Genomic DNA, 27166 nt, shown 5'->3' on the forward strand with positions numbered 1-27166 from the left:
ATTGCAATAAGCCCGTGAAATTACATGGATTTGTGCGAAAGCATGGAAAAGAGAAGTAAATGAAAGAGTAAATTGGAAAAGTGTTGATTTAAATTATATTTGTGCTGAATAAGAAATTTCCCTACTAATACTGATAATAAATTCAACCGATATGTTTGCCAACTTTCATAACTTTTCTCCTTGATTCCGTTAATTTCTTTAAGCACCTAAAGAACTCTAGTGCGGATAAAAGCTAAGAATAGGTAAGGTATAATTTAGTTTACGAAATATTCATCAGTTATTTCATATGATAAAACCAGACAATTGTTACTAACTCAATAAGGCTGAGGTGATGAACCAGTGGAGAAGTACAACAAAAACACTGTTACAACGAAATAAATATAACAGCTTTAGTATACGTAAACTTCACAGGTGCAGTTCTTTCAGCATTAAAATATAAAGGGAAAGGTCATTAATTCGATTTTGATGGGTCAGTTTGTATGGCAGCTATATGATATAGTGGTTCAATCTGAACATTTTGTTCAAAACTTGTAGCGATCTGTGGGATACTACTTTATGTCAAATCTCATACAGATATCTTGTCAAATAAAACAGTTTTCCATAGAAGGACTTGAATTTGATCGATCAGTTTGTATAAGAGCTATATGTTGTAGTATTTTGATCTGAACAATAAACTCGGAGATTGTAGTGATGCCTTGGTCAATTCTCTAGGCCAATTTACGTAAAAATAGTTTCTCAAATAAAAAAGTTTTCCTAACAACGATTTGACTTTGAACGATAAAGGTATTTATTTGAAGTACATTGGCGAAAGATGTTATGTGAAAAATCAAAACCTAGTAGAAAAATAACACAACTGTACTTGGATGGTTATTCTCAACTCCTGTTAGCTCATTTACAATTATTTACATAACTCGAGGGAAAATAACTAGATGGTAAAAAAATTTGACAAACAAATGTCTGTGAACTTAAAAATCTGTAGAACTATGAATTGGATTGTAGCAAAACTTGGGAGGACTGAGGCAATATGGATCTCAGCCTAGGTGGTAGCACTGTACTATAAATCAGTCTCCAAGCAATAAACACGTTTACAACGAATTAAGGTAAAAGTCTCATTTTTATTACTAAAATATACTTTTTTTTATTCAATATTTTGTCAAGTTAGTCTAAAAGAGACATTTTTTAATAAATTTAGTAGTTCGGCTTTCTACCTTAATTATAAATATGTATACATATAAAAAAGAATAAAAAAATAATTAGTTATCCATTATAATATTTTCTATTAAACTACCGTAGTGGACATATTTTGGTTTAAAGATTTTCGCATACTATTATGTCACTTAGTTGCTACTTTTTATTAGAATTTCCACCAAATCGCATTTAAAAAAATATATATAATATATATCCTTATTTAATTTATTAAATTTTATTTTATATTTCGATCACAAATTTCCTTATTTTTTAATGCATTTTTCATTTTAAAACTTACCCTTTTGCATTATTTGCGCACGCGAATATCTTGTCAGCTCCACGAAGCCATCCGAACAATAAACAATTGGATTGCCATTTGCCTGCGCATTGCCAAGCACAAAATTTGAATCTGTGAAGCACAAAAAATAACAAAGAGCGAAAAAGAGAGTAAATAAATGTTTGACGAGTAAAATGGTTTTTTAGATAAAATTCTAAAAAATATATATCTAACGTGTATGTAAGTAGTAAGTAAATGGGTTTGTGATAATAAAAAGCTTTCAACTTGCATTGTTTGCTGTCCAGCTGTGCATTAAAGGATACTATTGACTTTGGCACTTATTTGACAGTGTGGCAAATCTTCATTGTTGTTGTTTTAGCCTTTTTCTGCTTATAAAAGTCAAAGTGATAATCAATTTGGACACTAAAAAGCTTAAGAGAACGTCACACACTCTTGTGCATTGTACTTAACTTAATACCTAATATAATAAATAATACTATGCTGTTATAGCAACTCGGAGAATTTTAACTCAATTAATTTAAGTTTCTGAAAAACTTCATTCAATTTGCTCAAATAAAGTACTAGCCAAATAAAAACGCTGTAAATAATAAATTAAGTGCAGAAAGTAAGCAGATATAGTATGTATACACATACGTGCATAAGTTAGAGCATGTTGCTAATGCGCAGTAGCTTCCATAAGTTTTTGGTGTTTAATAAATTAAGCTTATCTTCTATTTAAAGAAGCAAGTGCTTGCTGTAAATCAGAAATCTACAAACAGCTGGTCAAAACGTGCAGATAAGCCAAGCCAGTCTATAGCTCTCAAAGAAGCATACAAAAGTGGGTAAACATGCATTGTGCCAACACCCACGCACACATAGAAAAGTAATGGACTTTAAGTTTAACTGCTGAAGTACCACTCAGGAGTATTTAATATTTATGTATACATATAAATGTTAGTTTATAAAGAGTCTACTTCAATTTGAGCAAACAAGTATTTAAGATATTTGTGTAAAACTAATGTGGTAAAGGTATACTTATATCATTGTAATCTCAATTTAACCAAACTACCCTAAAGTAAGACCCCACACTCAGAATGAAACTTTTATGCATGGGTTTATTGAAAAATATTTTTTCCTATTTTCATTTTAGAATAAGGAAAAAACTAATTTTGTAGTTGAGTTAGACCCGATAATTTTTGGAGAAATCTGAAACTCACTTTGCTAATATATACCATATAAAATACTAACTTGTTTAACAATATTAATGTATTGAAAACATTCTCATATGACTTTTTGCCAACTATTTCTAATTAAATGTGGTTATTCAATAAAATTCACAAAAAAAAGCGTTTTTTCTAATTTGGAAATATATACAACCCCTTAGGGTATTTGTAACTTAATAGTTTAATAAACAGATAAGGAATAAATATTTTTATCCCATAAATACCTACATCTATATAAATATACCGTGTATTGTCCATATACAAAAATCTACAAGTCTACTCTTTTACTTCCACTTTGCCTCACCACTACTATCGGTATGATACTTATGTTTCGGTTAGTTAACTTTTACTTTATTGTCTGTTTACCAACAACCATGTGAGATGTGCATAAACGTTTTCACGGTTAATCTTACACGAAGTTCCCTTATTCTCTTATGTTCTTTCATTTTACTTCTACATATCTAACTAAAGCAAAATTAAATGAAATGCTTAGAAATTCATGAAAAGCGCTTTCAACTACAACTAAAAGCTTTCATATGACTCATAAGTATGAGAGAAGGCTGTCAGTAAATTTGTAAAAGACATAAGAAGCTTTAAAATTGCACAAAGGATTTTGCAAGTATTTTTCACAGAAATATTTTTATGACAATAGCAAAGATTATTCTTTTTATAGGTTATCTTAGTAAAAGCTAACTGCTTTTAAGCAAAATAGTTAAATTCATATTAGTACGTACGACACTTAACGACTGAGCTGGGACTAGCTTGTATTCAGTCACGCTTAAAAAATCTAGAACTAACATGTACATACAACAGTACGAAATTGTCAAGACTGCACGATGAGGGGAGCTATAAGTCTGGTAGAATATAATTTTTAGGTTAGGTTGGAGTGTGATCAAAAAGAGTGGGGAGAATGCGATGTTGTTAGACCAATATACTGTCAGAAACTAAGATGGTGAGAAATTGCCCAACTATGAAACCAAATAATAATATCACTGTGTTTCAAAGGCTTCTATTCAACCAAAACTTGCAGCTGATTTGCCTAGGAACCTAAAAAGTCTGATTTTAGCCTAAGCTTGGCTCAAAAACGCTCACAAACTACAGATTCTTGTAAGAGCTCAGTATTAGCCAAGCGCTATCGGAATGTACAAAACCAGCTAAATAGCGCCATTGCTTTCCGCAGCATTACTACTCCCGGAAAATTAGAACAGTCGAATTTTGGAGCCCACGAGGGTCATTAAGGTATGAGTAGAAGAGTTTGGAACGACCCAGATAACCTTAAAATTTACTTAAAGCCTTATGTACAGCGTAGAAAATCATTCTAATGATATATTATATAGTCTTCAGTAATATTTTCAATTCATCTACTTAGAAAAGAACAAAACTAGCTAAACTCTTTTTTTCAATTATTTTTGTATACCATACATAATTCTTGGTCAAGATTAATCTTAGCCCATCTGGTTTTTTTTTTTTTTACAATTTGTTTTACAAGAAAAGTTACAAATGCCAATTAAAAGTTCATCAGTCGCCAGACAAACAAAAAGTTTGAAGATAAAAGAAGAAGAACAATTACTATATATTACATATGTATGTGTGTGCATAGGCGTGTCAGAGGAACGAAATATTGGGCCGAAAATTAATGCACACATACATAATATACTGCTCTTCGTTTAATTTTCTAAATTTTGTGTATATGTATACATGTGTATCTGAGTGTTTCTAGTCTATAAGGGTAACATATACTATCCGAAAAGCCAAAAACCAATATCGGCAACTTTTAGAAGTAAGCACACAAAAGCCTCAGGTCAGCTTAAATAAAACCATAGTTTTTCACACATATACATGCATACAAACAAGGATTTTTGCCACATACCATATGTGTTTCTAAGAGTTATATAAACAGCCACAACAACAACAATGACCTCCCATGCACTAAAGTAGCAAACAGCTTTGCTTTTGGGAAGGTTAGTGTTGACCGAAAGTTATAAGTAAATATTTGCGAAACTTAATTAACAGTTCTAAAACGTACGATGGGCGACAACCGAAATACTACAACAACACTGTGCCAGGGAAAAATAGACGTTGCGTGCTCAGAGACTTAATGCCGGTCGGTTATCTTTAAATACAACTATAAATATACAAATAAATATATATGTATACATATATATATCTATATAGAATATATATATATATATATATTTATGTGGGCACTGGGTAGAGTTCAATGCAACAAATTAATGGCAGCGCCATAGATATGAGTGACAAAGAAACATGCCGAGCAGGGCGTGAAACTTCAGCAAATGGCGTCACTAATTAAACGCAATTTTCACAATCAACAAAAGACCACAATTGTGTTGAAAGTTGATTATGTGATGATTGATAAATGCGTTGATTCGGCGACAAACGCATACATACATGCATGCATATAAATGTATGCGCCTTTATCCATGCAAAACTCCGATATATAGAAAATGTTGCTCCATCGACGCGGATAAAATTCGCATGGCGCAAAAAAGTGTTGCATATGCAAAGGGGCATACTAACAGCATAGAATGGCGTTTATGCAAATGTGTTAGAGTTTTTGAGCCCAGTAAACGCAAGTAAAGAGTAATATTTAAACTTTATTAGAACAATATTTGTTATAAATAATGAATAAATATAAAAATATTATCTGGATTTTAAAAAAATGCCGTTTTCGTATCACTGACCTTTAAGAAGCACACCTATTGTGAAATTTAGATATAAAATCGATTTTTTCATATTTCAATAGGTTAAAACTTTGAATAGTGACATAGTAAAATTTTTAATGATGAGATCGCATGTAACTCAAAAAATATTTATTTTATCATTCGAAATTTTACTATCTATATTTAAAATATGCAAAAACATTTCTTACAAATTTTTTTTTTTTTTTCTTAGCAAAATATCGCATTTTTAGGCTGTCACAATAGGCATGCCCTTTAAAATTAATTTCCGCAGATATTTCGAAGCCAGTAGTCATGTTTTTCATTAGGATCAGCATAAATAAATATTTTTGAGAACTCAATGTACCCACCATTCTAAATATACTCAGTATATAATTTTTAGACTCTGTTATATATAAGTTTTAGACACAATAATCACAGTTTGACCAGATTTTTTATTGTTTTCCTTAAATACTTTCGATTCTAAATAAAAAATTGTTTATTTATCATTGAACACAAATATTTCAAAAAAAAAATTTACTGAGGTTCGCTTCACGGATGAAACAATCTTTTTAATTACACCCGAAAGTATACTACACTTCTGGTATTCAGACTTTTTAAATGTCTACAACTCTTTAAGAAGGGTTTTCGGTTTGCGCTCTGGTAAGACAGTTGACCGACATCTTAAAAGTATGCTATAATATAAATATTTTAATTCGAATGAATAAACAAATGGTCCCAAAAATATTCTAACAGTATTTTGATATAAAGTGTCTAGTTTTGAATGAGTAGAAGACCATATTAATGCCAAAGGATGACCTTTTGTTACAGATAAAATCTCCCACATCTATGGATAATAGTAATAATGCTGAAATCAGGCTCCAAAGCCACCAACTATCTAAAATTTTACCGAGTTTTGCTTGCTAGGCGCACTTTCATACAAATATATGTAATACCGCAATTGAAAGCGCACCAGTACCTATATGTATGCATATGTGTGTTTGTCCTTGCTATGGGAAAAATGAACCTGGACACATACACTTCCGCCAACATGTCGCATCTGCTACTGATTGCGGCGAACTAAGTTGCCGCAATTGTGGCTTTTATAGCCACCAGGCAACCAACCCGTAAACAACACCAACACCATGCACACATACATCCACGTATATAAATCCATCGTACACTTGTATTCACTGCATTTATTTTGCTGGGCTATTCGAAGCTTCAGGGTATTTAATTTGGTCATGAAACTGCAGAAGTACTGCAATATTTTCAGAGCACACTTTTAGGCGCAATAGAGCGCGATTTTGACATTCAGCACAGTGGCACAGCTGTCATCTGTACACTTATCGATACTCCACCAGGCTTAATGCAGCATGGCGCCCAATAACCTAAAAATGCAAATCCAGCATTGATTCACAACGAAGCGAATGCATTTCGTTGCCTGCTGATTTGGTCATTTTTCGACTCAACCAAATTGTATGGCCGCTAAAGTGTGTTGGTCATGTTTTCGAAATGTATGCATTGGAACGAGTTCAAATCTGAATTTGGATTTTACAATCATTGCTATGCGTTTTATTTATGGCAAGCAGACAACTAGCTGAAAATGCAAATGTTTTGCGAATGAGAAAAGTGTTTCATAGTTGTGGAAAATCCACAGCTCAACAGTTCTCATTTCAAACTGTCCGGCTTAGTGGACGACCGGTTTGGTAGCTTCCGCTCTGCCATTCAAGGCAATTTTAAATACCATTTTAATTTTTCCTACGAATTTTGCGATTAAGAGCAATATAGTCTGGTATTATATAACTGGCAAACATTATTGGACGCAACACTACTGCAAACGGAACAGAGACGTGTTCATTGAACTATGAACACTATGGAGCTTATTAGCAAAAATATAATTTTAAAATTGTTTCACAAATTACTTCTGAAGAATTTTTTCAGTGCAAGATCCGGTCACATTTCTAGTCAATCAAAAAGACCATTCGAGAATTAGTTCATAAAAAATATAAGAAACATTTGATTAAGCGAAATATTTGTATTAAAATTCGTTAAATTAAGTTATTTTTATGTGTCCGGCTCATATTTGATCAGACGCAAAGTTTCAAACCATTATTGAAGAAGCTCAGAATCCCGCAACATTTCCTTTCGCAGGTGCAGTCTGTTTGATAGCATATTCGCCGTAGGGGTCAGAAAATATTTAATATTCCCAAATTTTACAAAAGATATATAAAGTGTGTTCAAAGGAAATGGTGAATTTTGAGTTGATGTGTGAGCTGGTAATGCAGAGTCTACGATTTGGTTTTCCACAATTCCGATCGTTAGAGCCGTATTGCTTCACGCAAACATTGCCTAATTTCCTTGTAGTATTTCTCATTTCCTGCACGACCTTTTGCCAGGAACTCATGATGCACCAAACCATTGTAATTAAAGAAAACAGTGAGCAAAACCTTCACATTTGATCGAACTTGGCATGTCTTTTTCAGTCTAGGCTCATCAGGCAGCTTTTATTGGGATGATTGGGTCTTGGTTTCGACGTCATAACTTTTGTAAAGCGCTTGTACCACTTATAAATATTTTTTTTCCAACTAGTTGGAATCACTGAATGCCACAGTCAATATTTCAAGTGCCCTGGAGCACTTAATTTCATATTTAATACAAAAATTTTTACATATACTTCGATCTATTTCTTTCAAAAGTCAAAAATCGAAGAACACACAAAAACGTGACTAACCTTTTCTGTTGTCAAGGAAAAAAAAACTATTAATCAGAATTGGCCTGTGATGCAAGCACATGATAAATATACAAGTATGTGTCTGATTATAACAAAAACAAAATATCGATAATCGAATGCACACAGCGCGCGAAAAATCAAAATTCACCTTTTTCTTTGAATACACCTTGTATAAGGGGGAACTGAGATTGAACCGCCACATGCAGCCTTGGGCATTATAGCGTTAACTGCACCAAATGAAAGGCATTACAAAGCAACCCAAAAAAAGAACCAAACAAACGCCAATGATGTAAACTGCTATGAATTTAATTAATCAAAAATGTAAAAAAAAACTATAAACTAAATAATTTTCAAAAACAAGTAACAAACCTCGCTGCATTTCGCGGACCCACTAATTAATGATATAAAACTACGCTGTGCGGTCGCAACAAAGCGTAACTCGGAAGCTGGACGCTGCCACAAACAATTGTATTTTAGAGCGCAGATACAAATACAAATTGTTAGTGGCATAAATGCCTAACTGTAATTGAATTAGCTTCCCAGCTGATTCCGCGAGCAGCAGAAATGTTGAAACGATTTTCAAATTTGCTTTGAATTGCAGCGAAATCCGGACAACCCCACAGTGGAGGCCACAAAATCGAAATCAAAGGCAGATCTCGCCACAGCGGGATCGCCGAGGGGGTGAGGGCTGTTGTAGGTATATAAATGTTGCAGATATAAAAGTACGAAAACGGTATTGAAATGCTGTGAAAGCTAAGCTTTTTGCGCAATTAATTGAATTTTTGTACGCAATAACATAGCTGCTAACTGTATCATTCGGCGGGGTAAGTTTATTAATTAGGAAACAGCAACGGTTTGGTTTTAGCACTGATCGGAAAGCTTTCCGGGCAAAACAAGTGCATGCTACTATTTCGATTTCATAATTGGTATAGTGGTTAGAGTTGACAATAGCTCGTACATGGTTGGCACCATGTCATTCGCGCAACAATGCACTTGCAACATAACAAACTGTTGCATGGCAGCGGTGGAAAAACCGCGCAGAAAGCTTGATTACGGATTTCAAATGTTGCTAACTGAACTAATTGCCTGTTAGAAATGAAAATACACATATATATATGTATATATGTGAATATATTTGTTACTTTATGCTTACTGAATAGCAAATAACCACGGGGGGAGTTTTTGGCAACAAAAAAATACGAACAAAAGGTAAGAAGGAACTTATAGAACAAGAGCGTACAGATTCACTTTAATGCCGAAAGGAAACCTTATAGACTCTCTAATGAATTCAATGGAATATAGGCAGTAGCGTATATCTTCTAATAGCTTTAAGGTACCTGAGCCCTAACGACACCTACATACTATATAGTTTACTGATCTAAAACTTTAAGGTTTGGAGACATGTTCCCCGAATAGCTTGTTGCAATGTCGGGGTCCAAAACTTTACATCACTGGATCATTACTACAATATAACAGGAACTTTTCACACACCAAATGGCCCTTCAAATTCATTGCCATTCGGTTAGTTGTTTTCAAGATCATACCTCTACGACCAACGTTACTCATATGAACTTTACTTGAACGAATACGAGCAGAACCTTGTTTAGGTGGTCAGGCGTATGTTAATTGTCATCAAAGTCATCTAACGGCATGCTGTTTTGGCTAGTAGATAAGTTGGTTTCATAGGGCTTGCAAACGGGTTGTTAGAGTCATTCGGGAACTCTATTCTGGATAACTAGGAGTTTAACCTGCTACAGTAAGTACACATGTAGCAAGTTGCACTCTAGATACACGAGGCAACTTGAGCTCTTCTTCTGCTATGGGGGATGGCTTGACTCACTGAAGGTAGTCGATAAATGTGTTAATAGTTCCATCGTGAATGGCGTTCAGTGCATGTCTGAAATCCTTTGCGTCCGTAGTTTGGTCGGTAAAATGTCCAATGTCGTCGACGTTATCTGGATATAAATTACTGATGTTCATAAGGGGGGGTTCTGCAACAAGCAAATGACTGGAAGGATAGTTTATACCTATCTTAAAATAGTTGCAGATAACTGTTAATGTAAGGGTAAGCCGTTTTACGTAACCTACCATTTTCTACAACAAACTATACATTAGGGACGACATTAGCTATAGACTTCCATGGCTAGACTCCTCGAGAGTTATATGAAATGAAATGGATGAGAATATAGAGTTAAAGCAGATATAATGGTTTCCATGAATATGCTCTGTAACATAAAATGACATAATGTGTATTTTGTTTACAAGTGAATAGAGACATAGACATAATACCTATGGTAATGCTGAATCGAGCCCGACTCTTAGTTCATCTAAGCTTCCTCCAAGCTTCGAAATACGAGTGTAAAAAAACATTTGAGGCATACACTTGTGCAACGCCTTCGAAAAAGTCGCCAAATGGATCATTGACTATTTGTATTGAGTCAACTAATAAACTTTCGTAATTAACAAGATGATATTTTCAACCAATCTGTGCTAACTTTCGTGTCTTGAAGTTGGCTGCGTACTCTTGAGAATCGAAAGTGCGCTATCAGTAACATACTATACCTATTTGAGAACCACTTTTCAACCGAGCAGTCATGTCTTTGATGAACCTGAAGAATTAGACGTAGCTGATATCAGCAGCCTCAACAAATCTGTGACAGGCTCCAAACATTTTTTCGATTTCAGAGAGTTTTGTCGATCTACGAGTATACTTAGCAGTATTTAGGTAACACAATCGACCGGCGTTCTCAGTTGCCTAAAGGTGATCCGTTGTTTAGAACGATCTTGAAACCTAACGTAACGTACCTTAACCTAACCTAACGTCTTTCCAACCAGCTTTAAGCTAAAATCAGTGTTTTTATAAAACACCATCGCTACAATACACATTCCATGAGCTTACGTATTTGCTTCCTACACTTCGCCACTAAAGTTTACATAACCACGCTCCACCAACACCGATAGTTATGACGCACAAGATAACACAAATAGAGTAGCATGACAATTAAGTGATTTACAGTTAAAATATAAAAGTAGATATGAGGGCATTTACTTAACTCAACCCACGACAGCTTAGAGCAATTTTCCTGCAAATTTTCTTATTTTTGTATAACGCTAAAATACTCGCTAGTATAAAATTATGAGTTATATGCTCGAACTACAGACTGTTGAAAAATATTTCCAAATTAAATTACATAATATAACTGTACATACATATAAAAATTAGCCAAATGAAGTCTTATTTAATACTCGAAAAATTAATTGCTGATTAAAAGCTGTCACACACAAGTTGCAAATTGCACTTACTGCTTTTCTTGAAAGCTTTTAAAATACTTCGCTAATGCCATTTCGTATATTGCTGCTTAAATCCACTTATGTATGTGTGACTGCTTTATGCAACACGAGACGACAACCACTTATATGCAATTAATTTAATTAATTTTCCTTTGCATTACGCAATGCACATATTTGAGTGCGTGTGCGTGTGTGTTTGCACATGGATCATTCATATTTCACGCTATGAGCGCATTACTTATACAAGCACCTAAGTATTTGCTTAAGCGCTTACATGGTTCAGCTCGCAACTGCAACAACAACACTCTTAAGTCATAAACACTTTAACAGCACTTAACAGCCAGCGAGTGGATTAGCAAGAGCTTTCGTCCAACTGATATATGTTAGTGTGAATATATCACAAGTACACGAGTGTGTGTGTGTATGTGTAAAAGCAGTAAATTGAAAGTACTTAAGTGTACATATGCACTGCGGCAAGATTTATTGCGCTCATAAAGTGTTGTGGGCGTAAATGTGTTAAGCGGTAGGCGGGGCACGCATTGACGACAATTGACATATGTGAATTTCAAACTTCACACGCACACGCAGTTATTACGTAAACGTAATGTAATTACGTAACTACAGGCATCAGCTTTCATTTCGGCAACAACGAACGGTATAGCTATGGCATACGCGGTGGGCAGTGCGATTGAATAACCATAGAAAGCTTCATTATCAACGTCATGGACACAGCAATCTTCGCAGTTATCACAGCTGTTGATTACTCATACTTCGTGCAAGACGGTACTGCAGAGCAATTTAAATTTAACTTAAATGTTGTAAAAGCTTTAGTTGCGAAAGGAGCTAGCCATAAGCTATAATAGATTTATTTAGAAAAGATAATTTTCAATAATTTCGATAAAGTGCTTTATCTTTATGTAGAAAATATATACCATTTGATCAATTTGACCCGGACTGACAAAAAACAATATGTATTATCACCAATACAGGCATGCCAATCCCTAAACGCTTGTTAAGATATGGATGGACGACTCACATAAGGCAAGCCGTTTTGTATGTAACGGTGATTGGAAACCCCAAATTTCAAGAAAACTGCGAGTCAAATTTAATCAGAAGGTATCTTACGACAGCTCAAAGAGAAATCAATGATCCTTCTTTAAAACAAACTATATTCCTCCACTAATGGTTGTTCAAAACTGTATAATTTCACTATACTGAAAGAAAGTAAACATTTGTTTTTGAAATGATTGCTTTCTTGATCTACCTAATCCAATACAGTTTCTTTTTAATAATTATCAACACTTTTCTTGGTCTCGCAATTCTCGTAATAAGAAATTGTGAAAACAAAACTTTAAAAAAGGGCATATATTGTATATTATTGGAATGTGTCATATTTCTAGTAAAATCGGAAAACCAAAATATATATCATAAGTCTAACATAAACGAAATACCCGCTTAGAGAGAGACATTTTATATAAAATTTAATGCATATCAAGGTTTAAATAACCTTAAAAGTTTTAATTTAATGAAAATTGGCAACATTGCACCAAAAAAATTTCAACGTTTAACTTTCAATATCTTGCTCATCTTCATAAGTCTAACATAAACTAAATATCCGATTTGAGAGACTTCCAATCACTCGAAGAGGTATTTTTTGTAAAATGTAATGCATATCAAGGTTTAAATAACTTTAAAATGTGTATTAATTTAATAAAAATTGGCAACATTTCCCCAAATATGTTCAACTATGGACTATCAATCTCTTTCTCCTCTTCAATTTAATAACTTATCAATATCAATATATTATACAATATATTATTATGTTTCTTTATGTTATACATTACTCCGCCTAATAAAAAACAATAGTAGTCTAAAGTTATAAATATGTTTATGAAAACCTTTTAAAAATAAACTGATAAAACAAGTAATGATTTAAAAAAAAGAAAATTCAAAGTTAAGGATGACTTAAAAGATAAAAGCCAATAATTAAGAGTTGAGGTTCGTATTAGTGTTTTCTTGGGCGTAAATTTCATACCATATGTCTCAGCTTATTGTTTTTTTAAACACAGCTATAGAAATCAAATTTATTTACTTCACTTACGTGTGCCATCGAAACGTGTTGCGATCGTATCCAAGAAGGTATTTTGGGGCGCAAGCAGCCCCTTTCGGGCTGGCATTGGATTGTAGGGTCTTTTATATAGTTTCTTCTCACGATGAAAATCTGTAAGAAAATAAAAGAAATGAATATAAGTAAGTATATAAATAAATATATATTCATTTGCCATAAGTTATATTTAACATTTCAAAGAATTATATCAGTTTCTTTTAGCTGAGCTTGTAAGAATATTTCAACTTAGTGTAATCGGCTTAAACGCGTTGTTCAAAGAAAAGAAAACGAATAACGGACTTTTAAAGTACATCAAATGCTGTAAATCTTTATTATTTATATTCATTTAATAAATAAAATGTCTCCTCAAAAAATTTACACTTCACCCGTTTTTTCTGACTTTCATGTGAATATAACTCATAGCAAAAAGTGACACCAACCAACAGTTAGCTTCAGGCTTTGATAAATTTAGTACCACATTCAGTTCAAATTTCAATTATTATAAGCAGTGGCAACTAAAGCGCCCACAAATCAACACTTTGAAAGTAAATGCAGCTGCTCATATGAATAAATTTATTTTTGCGCGCATAATCCGATTAACATGCCACAGCTGCAACATCATCGACGCCATCTAAATGCGCTCGAATGTGCACTCTTCACTAAATATATTAGTGCGTTCAATAAAATTTATTCCGTTATGTTCATTGCAGCATCTGCTTTATTACTTATTTATTATTGATTTAATGCGACCACAAAATCAAGCAGGCAAAACACTCGCACGTACACTTCTGGTCATATAAAATTCATTTACAACGTTCGCAGTAATTTGATTTGAGAGCTATTTTCTGATTGAACATAAAGGCATATACTATACTACATAAACAATTATTTCAACTAAATTGCGTTAAAATATGAAAATTTGACAATAAACGTGATATTACGTTGTTCATATTTGATAACGGATGTATGCTCACCATTGGATAATTACAATTAATATTTGCATAGTAATTAATAAGTAGTGACCTAATTTGGACACATTCCAGATGCTTGCTTAATATATCTGCCAATTAAACTTATGTATTTAAGTTAACATAATCTAGCAACTAAATCAGCACACATTTGAATTAATTAATTAAATATATTTTAATAGCCCCTATTACTGGAATATGGCTTAATTAAATTTTATATTCCTGAAAACAATAATGCACACACTCAGATTTTTTTGAGTTTGGATTTAGATTTCAAATTTCTATAAAAAAAAAATTACAAGATAAGTCAGAGATCTTAATGACGTACTTCAAAAATTATGATGAGGAACAGATAACTTCTCATTGCGCGAATGATAATTTCTCAAAAATAATTTTTCCCAGAATCTAAAAAACTGATACAGTCTAATATAGCAAAAATACGAGCAAAATTAATCCAACAGTTTTATAATATCAAATACAAGTATAATTTAAATATTTTAAATTTACTTTATCAATTAAGTGCAATTAAAAATTCCTCAACTTACTTAGTTTAATATCCCTTTATACCACTGTAATATATCAATTAAAAAAAAAAACTAGTAATATGGTAACTGTCCTCAAAATTATTCTAGCGCATTTTGAGTAGATCAGTTTAAACTGTCTTTTTTTTATATTTTCGATGAACTAGATGTGACATCGCAAATTTATAAATTTTGGATTGGTTCAATCCTCGTGAAGCAATTTGATTAATTGAGTTACACAATTTAGTTTAAGCTCGAAATCATTTCTGAAGCACAATTTACGAGGATAACTGCGTCAGCTTGGCTTGAGGGCGTACTACATCGGCCGGTACGAATAGTAGTCAGAAATGGCCGAAGATTCTGCGAGCCATTCTTGTGCTTAACTCCCAGTTGCTCATCCTTACACTTTTTCACTACCCAGGACGTTCTTAATATTTCAAGCCAGAATCACTAGGTTTAGGCCTGTATATCACTTTTGGCACGTTCGCTCAGCTAACACATGTGCACCATAAACTTCGACCGAAATACGATGACTTTTGGCTAAAAACCTCAGCTTCATATTAAAGAAATGAGGAAGAACTCCCAGCAAAAACACTTCTTCAGGTGCAAAGTCCAACGCCCGAATATAGTTAGATAAACTAATATCATGATATCTCCTCCAGAACTCCTTAAAAATAGATCAAATTATCAAACGTATGTGCCGCTCACAATCATTGTACATACTTAGCTTGTATACACTTACTTAACAACATGTACATATTGTATATGTTTCTCAGAATGACGAGTTATAGTTGAGCGAGATGGTTTTGAAATCTAACCTTTTGTATTGAGAGATCACAGTTAAATTTGGAGCAGAGTTAAAAGTTCGTGAAAGTATAATCAAATAATCCAAATTTAAGATATCCAAATTTTCTTAGTCTACAGAGATTACTTAACAGTTGGTGTCAACATTACACAACACTGTCTCTACTTTGGGTACTCACCTGAGGCAACCCGCTAATTTGACCACAAATTTTAACAAATTTTGGCGCATATAACCTCTATAATATTGTTAAAGTAAATTTAAATAACGGTTAAAATCGAACAACAATTACGCCTGCTAGCCATGTAAATATTATTTCAAATTTTATGAAACACGTTATATTTTAGTTAAATTATCGTGACTATCCAAAACCAATTTCGTAACACAGTTATGCACAGTATATAACATATAGTCGCTAAAATTTAATAACTTAGCACCATAAACAGGCATATCTTTGATATAATGGCATTATACAATAATTAATTGTAAAATATTTTGTCAAGCTACTTGTGTGCCCCAAACCGCGCTTATAAACTATAAACTTTAGACTATAAATCTACAAATACCACGCCATAACAGCTTCCTCTGAACCACAACTAAATAATTGTGCTTAAAATATTTGAAAGGAACATTATAATATCAAATATTTCATGAGAAGAATATTTTTCAGCAGCAAATGCAATGCAATAGCAGATCTTTGCTACAACAACAAAGCATTAAAATGCGCATTTTTCTTTGCATACTTGCGAGAAGCCCTAAAGCTATCTTCGCACGCTTTCTTTTCACAATACTATTTCATGTTTGCATTTTTTTAAGGTATTTCTTTAATATGCACAATCTGAAATGCCTTAAAGAGAGGAATGTCTGAGATAAATAAATCACAGCGCAGACAATAACCTCAAGGATAATGCAGAAGATGACGAGGAAGAAGAATCAGCAAAAAGTATGAGCATGACACGAAAGTCAAGCAGCAATGATGAATAGGAACTTGTGCGACTCTCTCTACGAGTGTGTGTTGTGTACAGTTAAAGCAGTTGAGGTTGCTTGCAACATGGCAACATGAATGCAGCATCAGTTAACTGCGTAGTTAGTTAAGGATAACCATCTCTCCTGGTGTCTTCTTTCTTAGCATGCATTTCTACACCTGTAACGATAAAGAGCGAGCTGACTTGCTTTTAAGGTGTCGCTTGCAACCACACCACCACAAGCTTCATGCTTACCATCTTTGCAACGTCGTAGTGGCTGCCGTGATTTCTCCGGTGGCATCATTAATATTAACATGCTCAACGAAACACTAACATTTCACACACACATGCACACTCGCACGCACCACGAAAGCTGTAGACGCGTGTGAAATTTCGCACTTTTTACAAAATTTACAACAAAACACGCGCTTCGCGACACCACTGCGTGCAAATCGAATGATGCAGCGCACACAGGGGACGCAGAGATTGCAACTTTCACAACGAATTATCAGAAATATGCATTGAGAATTATTTTAAATTTCACTTTTTTCGAGAATATTTAAACTAAAATTTGCGAAAAGTTCGTCACAGCGCAAAAATGCGCAACACTCAGGAGAGTTTGCAACAATTTTGACAACTTCGTCATATGAAAATCGGCGAAATACACGAGTATGCGCGCACGCAAGGTCTTTCCCGAATTCGCTGGTTTGTCACTAAAATTCTTTTTTTATTAAATTAAAAAAAAAAATCAAGGAAGCGCAACGCGTCTGTAGCATGCGAGTTGGAGGCGACAGATAGGCAACAACTGGCGCGTGGCCGTTGAATATCGGCGAATCGGCGTCGTGTGTGGAGAACACGAAATGCGCAACAGCTGCCAGCTGCCAGCTGCCAGTTGTACCGACACCGACGCCAAGCAGCGCAAGTAAACAGGAAAGCGGATGCTAACGCGCACCTGCCCACAACTATGAAACCGCTACGAAGTATGGTTATGAGTACGCAAACAGATAAAAATTTATTAACTAATAAACATATATATGAGAGCGCGTGTGTGTGTATGCCTGTTAGAATGTCAGCCGAACACAGATCGATAGCTAGATATCGCATATAAATAAATACCCTGTTAGTTTACATACATCGTACGTACACACACATAAGCATTAATAGTGTTTATAAGTTAAGTGCTAGTGCAAGTAAATATTTCTAATCTGTCACATATATTAGACAGGGGCATACGTAACACGTCAGCTTGTAAAATATGAACAGTTTATCTATAACGCTATTAATTATACCCAGTGTTTGTTGGCTGGCGAAGTTCAAGTTTATTTATGAATTTGCGCCAATCTAATGCCTATAATGTCAACAATTTAAATTCTAGTTTAAAAGAGAAATCGCACAACATCAAGTTTCACAATTCAAGTAGGTCTGTAACTCAATTGAATATGTGGTAAACGAAATTATGAAGGCTAACTTGTTAAGTAATAGCCTAGAATATAAATTAAATCATTATTTAGGAAATGATTACTTATACCTGTTTTATGCCTAAAGTATTTCTAGAACTACTCAGCTATTCCGTAATTAGAAAAAGATCAAGGTGTGATTTACAGAGTGAACTGTCTCAGCATACTAACATACATACTAAGCTAATATTCACTTATTTGTAACAACACATACATACAGATATAGCATCTCAGAACGACGAGTAATAGTTGAGTGTGATGGTTTTGAAATCAAACCTTTGGTTTTGAAAGATCGCAATTAAATTTGGGGCACAGCTAAAAGTTAGTAAAAGTATAATCATTTCGAAAACGCAATAAGTTTTGAAAAATAATGTCTCAGCAAATGTGGCTCTTGCTAACTCTCTCTCTAACAACTGATTTGTCTAAGTAATAGTTATACAGTTTACTCTACATGCCAGCACGACACTCCTTTAAAAGACATCACTCATTTTTTTTAAGTTTAGAAGAGTATGAGAACGGTTCGAAAAAGAGTTTCGTAAAAGAAATATTCATTGATCCATACATTAACGGGCACTAAGGGACTGATTAGAGTCATGTATATACATACATATATGAAAAAAACTCAATTTAAATATCGTGATCAATAGTTAAGAGTGCGAAACAAATATCACTGATGTTTTTGTTTTTCGAAGAGTACTTGCAACTCTTAACGTCGAGCTGTTTTACTATCTAGCAGCTATATTTAAAACCCCTAAGTCAAGTCGGGCTTTTGTAACAGTGATTTTGTAAATTTAATAATCCCCAGCGAAGACCAAACTTCCAATGTTTGCGCCTAGAGATTTTTAAGCTTATATTTTTAGCTGTTACTCTCTTTTACCACATGAGAGCATGTAAGAGAGACTCGTAAAAGCGAGGTGTGTTCACTTAGGCTTAGGAGAGATAGACAGATTAGATTCATATATTCTCAATTGTGAAAATTTCCAGCATAACCCTTAGCAGATTTCTTTTTTTTTGTTTTTTGTTTGGGTAATATGTACTTATAGGTCTTAACGTAGAACTATTTTTAAATATGTAGTAGTTGCAGACCTTTAACTCAGTCAAGTCCCGTTTCTAAACCAGGAGATCACTTTAATTTTTAGCAATTCTTTCGCGAATTTTCGATTGAATGATTCTCGCAATTCACTTTTCAACAAAGGCTAACTTACCGATGTTTTTGCACAGAGACTTTCGTATTTTTTTGTATTTTTTTTTTGCATTTTACTTATACTATTTTAATATCGTACAGCTGATAACAGCTAACATAAGTTATTTGCGTCATAATCTTTTATCAATTTAAGCTCCTCCAATTTCTAGATAATTCTTGATCTTCAAACTTTTTTATCCGTTCTGCCTTGAAAATGTATTAGGGAACGACAAGTAATATATTCTTTGATGTCATTCTTTAAAAAGTAAATATAAAATTTTGATGTTCTCCTTACTTTTCGGATTGGACTTTCTATTAGAAATTAAACCTTTTCCTTTCAGTTCAAACTTCATTTCTTCTTGCACTGGCTTTTCTGTTGCCTTTGTTGTTAGGAGTGAGACAAAAATTTATTTATTAAAATATCTCTACGACAACATTGAGAGCATCGTCTTTTATAACTCTCTCAATAGTTCATAGTTGGTTTAGCCTCGATGATTCAAACCTCGCTTTATTTTTCGTAAATGAACTATCAATTACAAGGAAGGTTTAATAGATCCGTTCTATTCTCTTTGATGTACGTTCTCGGGAAGTTCTATATATTAAGGATTTTACAATTTACTTGTAAAATCGGCAGCATCCTTTAATAATGAACTTCAGTCATGAGTACTATCCAAAAAAAAATCGAGATAAGATAATTCAAGCTTTATTTGCACCAAGTTCGCTTTCACATCTTTGAGTATTCGGTGTTCAACTACATTTCATATTATGTCGAGGTACATCTTTTGAGACCTAAACTAGTTGTGAGTTTAGATCCATCTGTTAAAGATGTTTAAATGTTTTACCTATTCCCCTCATGGTGTTGTGTATAAGAAAATCCCACTTTTTATTGACATTAGTATACCCACATGTGTATTTACTCACATGGCAAGGCACACGAACACTCATGTGCAGTAAATCTTAGTTCTATAACTCGGTAATAATCAAAAAAGTTATCAGCCTGCGCAGCATAACCACCGCACACCACTACACTGCCACTGTATGCTGATATCAGCCACATACATGCCACTTAGTTGTCGTGACTCATTAGGTATAATCAGCTACTTATATGTTAGTCGCGCTTTCAACGTTATAATATTTAATTTTAGATAAGTTTATAATAAATTGCCGATGGTTGTAATAACGTGACCGCAATCTGGCAGTACTAAAAATAAAACGGACTGCATAAGCAATAAAGTAGCACTGCGACAGGTTTTGAATGCACATACACACACACATGCAAATGTTTTATATAAATCCAAAATACAAATATATATGCAATATATATAAAACATGCATTAATCAAGAAATATTCACTTTTTCGAGCGTACAACAATAAGAACGCTGCAGCTATTGACAGATATAATATATTATATACTATATACAATATATATATATATATATCTATATGTATGGTATATGTGTGACTTTGATTATAAACTGGAAAAGTAGCGCATTTACAGCGTTTATATATAAGTGGCGTACCCTCGTGTTACGTAATGTTCCCCCTGTCAGGTTTTGGTTTATTCTTAGCAGCACGTTTTGAGACGTCAACCGCAATACCGTTATTATCGGTCGCATAAAATAGTATTATTATTAACTTGAAGGAAATTGCAATGCTGAAATTTTACATTGCAGCGCCCTTTTTCTAATTTAAGCGCTACGATCATTTTGTTCTTCCCCTTATGAAATGCATTGTATATACTTGTCTGTGTTAGTGGGTGAATTGCGATTCCCTCGCTGTACTTAATTGCTGAATGGCACAGCTATTACTCATATTTATTTTCATATTTCAGTTCATAATGGTGTTTCAAAGCATTAATAGCTTGCACAATTCACAAACTTCTAACTAAAGATGTTATATGTAACGATAACGCTTGTGTTTCGTATTTGCATTTCTTTTCATTGCCTCTGATTATCATTCCGTGTTTATTGAGTAACTGGTATTATAAATAAAATCTGCTGTCAATTCACCTTGGTTGTTATTTATAGATATTAGTGCAATATTTAGCAAAGATAAGATCTCAACTGAATAAAGATTGATAAAGGCGAATAAGTAATAATGAAAAGTCAACCCTCTTTGAAAAAAAACCCGGAATCTTAAGTGTTTATCTCTTCTCATTAATTAAGGATTTAAATTTTAATAGAATTTATACTCAGATATAAAATGAAATAATCGTTCTCTATTCACTCTGGAATATCATCAACACTTTCCATCCTCAAAAATCGCAGAGAGGTTCACTATAACATTATACACTCGAGATCAAATTTGACTCGGACATGTTCAATTTTGGTATGTTGGTATAATACATTTTGATATTTCCAAAAAAAATAGCATACAATAAAGTCGCTGGTTCGAAAAAGTTATAATTTTTCACATAATATAAAATATTTTATATTACAAAAATAGATCCGAAAAGTTCCCTCAAATGTAATTTTTTGTGAGAATATATATAATATAAGTTCTTTTCTTGCAGATTTTCTCTTTGAGATTCGGTGAGTACCTTTTTGAAAAGCTTCAACAATTATATATTTCAGAGTTATTACTGTATATCAAACTATTAGAGTCCTACTGACTTCCTAATTCTGCGGTCCCACAATCCTATCTTTTTTCCCCGTTGACATCCAATTGCCACCAGCTAATTCAAAATAATATAGCTTACCTATATAAAAAAGAACTGAAATAAGGAAGACTGATCTAGATCTAGGAATTAGCTATGAATCTTGGGAAGTTGTGAGAATTTAGGAAATTGTTCACCAAGATCCCTTGCGGATCTAAATTATCAAATAGATATGCTATCTAGTCAATTATTTATCTCAAAGAGGACCAACTGAGTCTAAGAAGAACTTTATGATTTTTCTAATAATAAATTTGCGGTATTATTATTTTTACATCCAAACAAGTTAGGCACCAAGCTTTCCTACTCTTACATAAAAGTCAAGGGTTTTAAAATATTCATTGTCAGACTTTAAAATAATAATACTAAAACAACAACTTGACTGACAAGGAAATTGAAGATCAGAACTCGATATATTGTAAGTAATGAAAAACCATTCCCACCCAACAGAAAGAAAGCCTAGTACTCGTGCTGTGGAAACCTGACTTTCTTTTTTTTTCTTATCCTCATTCAAGACCGATCAATACAATGGTCTAGAATGAACAATAGACTTCTATCCCTGTAAATTATGATACCAAACGATAATGTCAACTAATCGGTCCATTACCCAGGTACAGAAGCAAATCGCGCTTTTTGTACAAAAACGACTGCAGCCATATTTCAGCTAATGACAATCTTGAACATAGAAGCTATGGTAAATCTGCTTTCTCATTATGATTCACAAAATATTTTCATCTCCGTTTGGTGTGACAAATATTTTTCATAAATAACCAAATTTTTTTTAATAAACCATAATGTATTCACTAATCTGTACAACGCGAAGTCTCATTAAAATTAAGCCAATTTACAGCGACGGACGACGCGCAAATGAACTTTTCCACCACCACAAATTGTAGTTTAGAATGTTAATGAAGCGAAACCTAAGCGAAAAGTTCAGCGTTTGTCCACTGCACAACAATCATACGTTATCTAGAAGTGTACGTGTGTATGTGTAAATACCACCTTCATTTATTACCTTTCTTCTTTGAATTAGAATTCTTCGCAGGCATGCTTTTTGGTGTATTTACACAAATTTTAAGTCAAATTGACGCTTTAAAAAAATAAACACTTAAAATTCACTGACGCTTCTAATTTGTTGGGGCTTAAACTGCACATGCAACTCCGTTATAAGTGTGCCGTTAACTGTCTAATAGTTGAGATTGCGATATTAAGCACAAGGCTTAACACAAAATCTATGCAGTAAGAGTTTAAAAATTTTAAAATGTCTAGAAGTCATGCAAGTCATACGACAAACGTTTTTTATTACCAAGATAATAGCAAGAGCGCTGAAAACCATAGAGATGATAAGCCATTGCGTAACAATTCCATTTAAACATTTTTATTGTCAGAAATTATTTGTTCTTATGACTAACCGCTCTGCTGGATTTGGGAATTGAAATGCGAACTATAGCATCATTGTTATCTGATTGTCGATAAGTGGACTGTAATAATTGCATCAAATCAGGTTTTATAATACTTTGCGTGATAATTTTTAAAAGTGCGGGGTGTGTCCTGTTTAAAGTCATCATATAAACACTGAATTACTTAAAAAAAACAAAAAAAACTGTATATCATACTTTAAAATTGTATGGCGTAAAAGTGTATATATTTTTTCGAGCTATCTTTTTGACAGAACCTCAACCGGGGTCGCCTTTCTTGAACCCAGCGATATTAATTATTTGTTGTTGTCAAACTTTCTGTTTTGTTGAAACCAGATGTCTTCGAGACTTTTTCCACCCAGAATTAATAAATCAACATTCTGTCTCGAAACTATCGGTTTTACGTAGCTGAAATTGGCCGGCCAAAAGCGACTTTGTTGTAAACGCCACAATTTTTCAGCCATAGATCATTGTAGGGGCAATATCTTCTAATTTAACTATATTTTCGTTTAGCTTATCTACAGTGAAAACAGCTGAATCACTGCAGCAGTGAAGGATCCTTTTTTAGGGATGCGTAGAAATGCCATAATATATAAAATAATTGAGACACTAGTTTTTTTTAATTCCCGCAAATATCCTTGTTTTACTTGAAGTAAAATATTATATTTCGCTGCATAATATAGCAATCGTGCATTAAGATATATTTATTGTTAACTTTCAATACGAAATATATGTTTATGAATTTATGTACTTATAAATCATATGAACAAAGTGTTATTTGTGTGCAACGTTTGTGTTGTTTTTGTTGGCAAGCGAAGTAAAAATATCTGCTTTCACCGCACTTCTGTGGTTTTACTCGTAATTTCAGCTGATAAGTTTTAAGTTCCCACAGTGGCGTGCACTTTCGGTTACTTAGTGCTTTAAAATAGATGTGTTTTAAGTTCTGTTTTCAAGCGATACACACACATGCACACTTCAGAATATATACATATGTAGTCGCAAATTGAAAATTTCGATTATATTGTAAAAATGCAAGATTCAAAGCTCATAAAAAAAACAGTAAGCAATAAACTTGTTTGCAAAATGTTTACAGTTAATCGTAATTTTTTTTGGAAGCGTTGCCACCTGTTTAAACATTTTAATTTAAAATATCTGTGCATACAAACGAATTTTTGCATTATGGGTATTGGATATGGGCTAAGGAGATTTCAGAAGGCTACCGTAACAAATATTTCTGAGAGTGGTTGCCAGCTATCTGAATATTTATTTTTTTTAATTTGACTAAGTTTGTAAGCGAAATTAAAAAAAACATTAGCAAAACTTTTTCTAGGATATAGTTTTAATGAGGGTTGCCACTTATTTAAACTTTGCATTCACTATTTCATCACAACATCGAATGGAGGTATTTGAAATTTTTCTGATTTACTTGCTGTGCTAAAAATATATAAAAACCATCAGTCTGTCAATAAAACTCCCAAATGATCTCAATTTCTATACAACACATTCACTGCATATATTTAATAAACCTATGCTAACTTTGCGCTATTTAATTTTATTTGGTTTTTGAATTTTTTTTTTACTCTCTCAACTTAAAATTTTTGACGTTATTTTTGAAAGCAAAAGGCAACGCAAATTGCCAAACTTTCAAACTTTTCATATTGTATTATCTTCTAAGGCTAAAGCACAAAGCAAGAGTTTAATTAAATAAATACAAGGTGTTGCGTTGCTTACGCAAGTACATTTTATTTCTATACAATATCCTTGCCTTGTTTTTAATTGGTTGAAAGTGATATTATAGTTTGTTAGCTTGCCTCTGGTCTTCTTCTACTTCTCGATGTATTCTATTTGATCTTTTACGCTCTCGAAAAGTTACTTTGCTTTAATTAAAGATGGAAAGTTTTCAAGAGCGAAGAGTTTAGGATTAAAGTTTCGAAGTCATAGTTATTGTTTTTATTTAGAGGGTTGAGTTAAATGTCAGTTTGCTTAAAGGAATAGCTCTGTTGACCAGCCAGAGTTGGGTAGAGGGTTGCGGTAAGCAGCCAACTAAATTCGATAGCAAGGCGTCATTATCTAAAGAACGTACTAAGTTAAAAGGGATCGTTTTCTGGTGGTTGTGTTGCTAACAAAAAAATCTTTACAATTTAAAAAATATATTCATTATTATGTCTTTCTTTCCCAAGCAAATCCGCCGTTAAGACCCAACAGTTTTCGTATATTCTTATTCGTATGTCTATCCGTCCGTCTGTCTCAGTTTTTATCGATTTAAAGTTTTTTAAATGTTTTTCACTTCAAGGTGCTGCTTAGTTGTTTTATTTTATCATAAAATTCGGCATTTTTCACATAAGTTATTTCCCTTCCTTTCACCTAAACGTTGATCTTGAACTACAAATGTTGATTAAATGTGAGCTACATGTAAAGAAATGTCGAATTTGATAGCACCAAAAAAATATTCGCCTGCTGCATCAACAGCATCAAATGAAGCTTTTTTTGGTATGCAATGGAATCCATAAAAAGCCAAAGCAAAAAGCATTGTCCATAGCAAGAGGCGTACCTGTCATGGGATATATATACGAACATTTTTTGTAGCTACATAGTACGTGTTGAGAGTCAAAATACAAACGAATATATGTACTTGTCTGAGGCTATACATGTGTGTGTATGTGTATGTGTGAACGCGTTATCGTCATTTTTGACAGCTGCGCGCCATCCGCTGGTCACTCCCAGTTATCTTAAATCGCTTTTTACTCACAATGAAGCCAATTCGCATTTTCGCCAAACACGTTGAAGCATTTGGAACGTAGCGCAGTTTTTGAAATACAAGCTAACTGACATTTGGCACGCTGCTGGCGGACTGAGCTGCATGGCGATTGAGTCGCGGAGACTTCGGGAACGTATCTTTATACAAAGGTGTCAAAAATACATGAAAACAATTCATTAGTCGAACTATTGGAGCGTAAATGTAGTGCAAGATTCAATTCTAATTTTTTTGTTTCGAAAAATTTTTGAGAATTTCAAGTTGTTTGCTCCAATTCAACAGCATTGGCGAGAAGATACTATTCTCGTTTTGCTGTTGTTGTGTGAATTTGTTGTAATGGCTTGGAAATAAAAAATAAACTCTTTTAATTTGTGGTTTAAGCGAAAAAATCCAATAAAAATGCACAACTCTAATTTATACGCAACAATAAGGTAGTTAACCGGAATTGCGACTGTGGCGTATGAGTAACATATAAGCCGCGGGTGAGCAACTTGTTTGACAAACCAGCCTGGATCTACGGCTACATACTTATGTACATATGTAAATATATTACATTTGTACACTACACACACAAATTTACATACAGACACTCATCCACACACGTATTTAGGTAGAAATTAAGCTTAAAGGCAGCCAAATCGCTTGTAAGTGAAAACGTGCTTAGCATCGAATATCTGACGCAGAGCGAAAGAACATTACAGATATATACATATAAGTACAATATATAATTATATAGAATATATATATAAATACATATGTGTAACCTATAAGAAATACATATGAAAGTATCGACAAAAACCACAGAGTTTCTTTGCGTAATAAGTTCACCCATAACATATAAACTAAATATACATTTTATAGATAGATGTATAACTCTGCATATATCCATTGTGTGTAATACCCATGAAGCTTCTTACTTAGCTGCTTGTGCTCACTGCTTAT

At 33.4% G+C, this 27166-nt stretch overlaps 1 protein-coding gene across 3 annotated transcripts in view; it reads right to left on the reverse strand.

Moving 5' to 3' along the window:
* Elk (Eag-like K[+] channel) overlaps positions 1 to 27166 on the reverse strand; it is a 162035-nt gene that overhangs the window by 60854 nt on the left and 74015 nt on the right. For 2 of the 3 annotated variants that reach the window (XM_070108108.1, XM_036370034.2), the window contains exons 1-3: positions 17013 to 17559; positions 13496 to 13615; positions 1487 to 1597 (exon numbers count right to left, since the gene is read on the reverse strand). In XM_070108108.1, the coding sequence (XP_069964209.1) occupies positions 1487 to 1597; positions 13496 to 13615; positions 17013 to 17073 (292 nt within the window). In that variant the 5' untranslated portion in view covers positions 17074 to 17559. Of the gene's footprint in view, positions 1 to 1486; positions 1598 to 13495; positions 13616 to 17012; positions 17560 to 27166 lie in introns of those variants that run through there. The other variant, XM_036370035.2, reaches the window with a different exon arrangement.

The sequence above is a fragment of the Bactrocera oleae genome, chromosome 4 (genome assembly GCF_042242935.1).
Source record: "Bactrocera oleae isolate idBacOlea1 chromosome 4, idBacOlea1, whole genome shotgun sequence".
Lineage (NCBI taxonomy): Eukaryota > Metazoa > Arthropoda > Insecta > Diptera > Tephritidae > Bactrocera > Bactrocera oleae.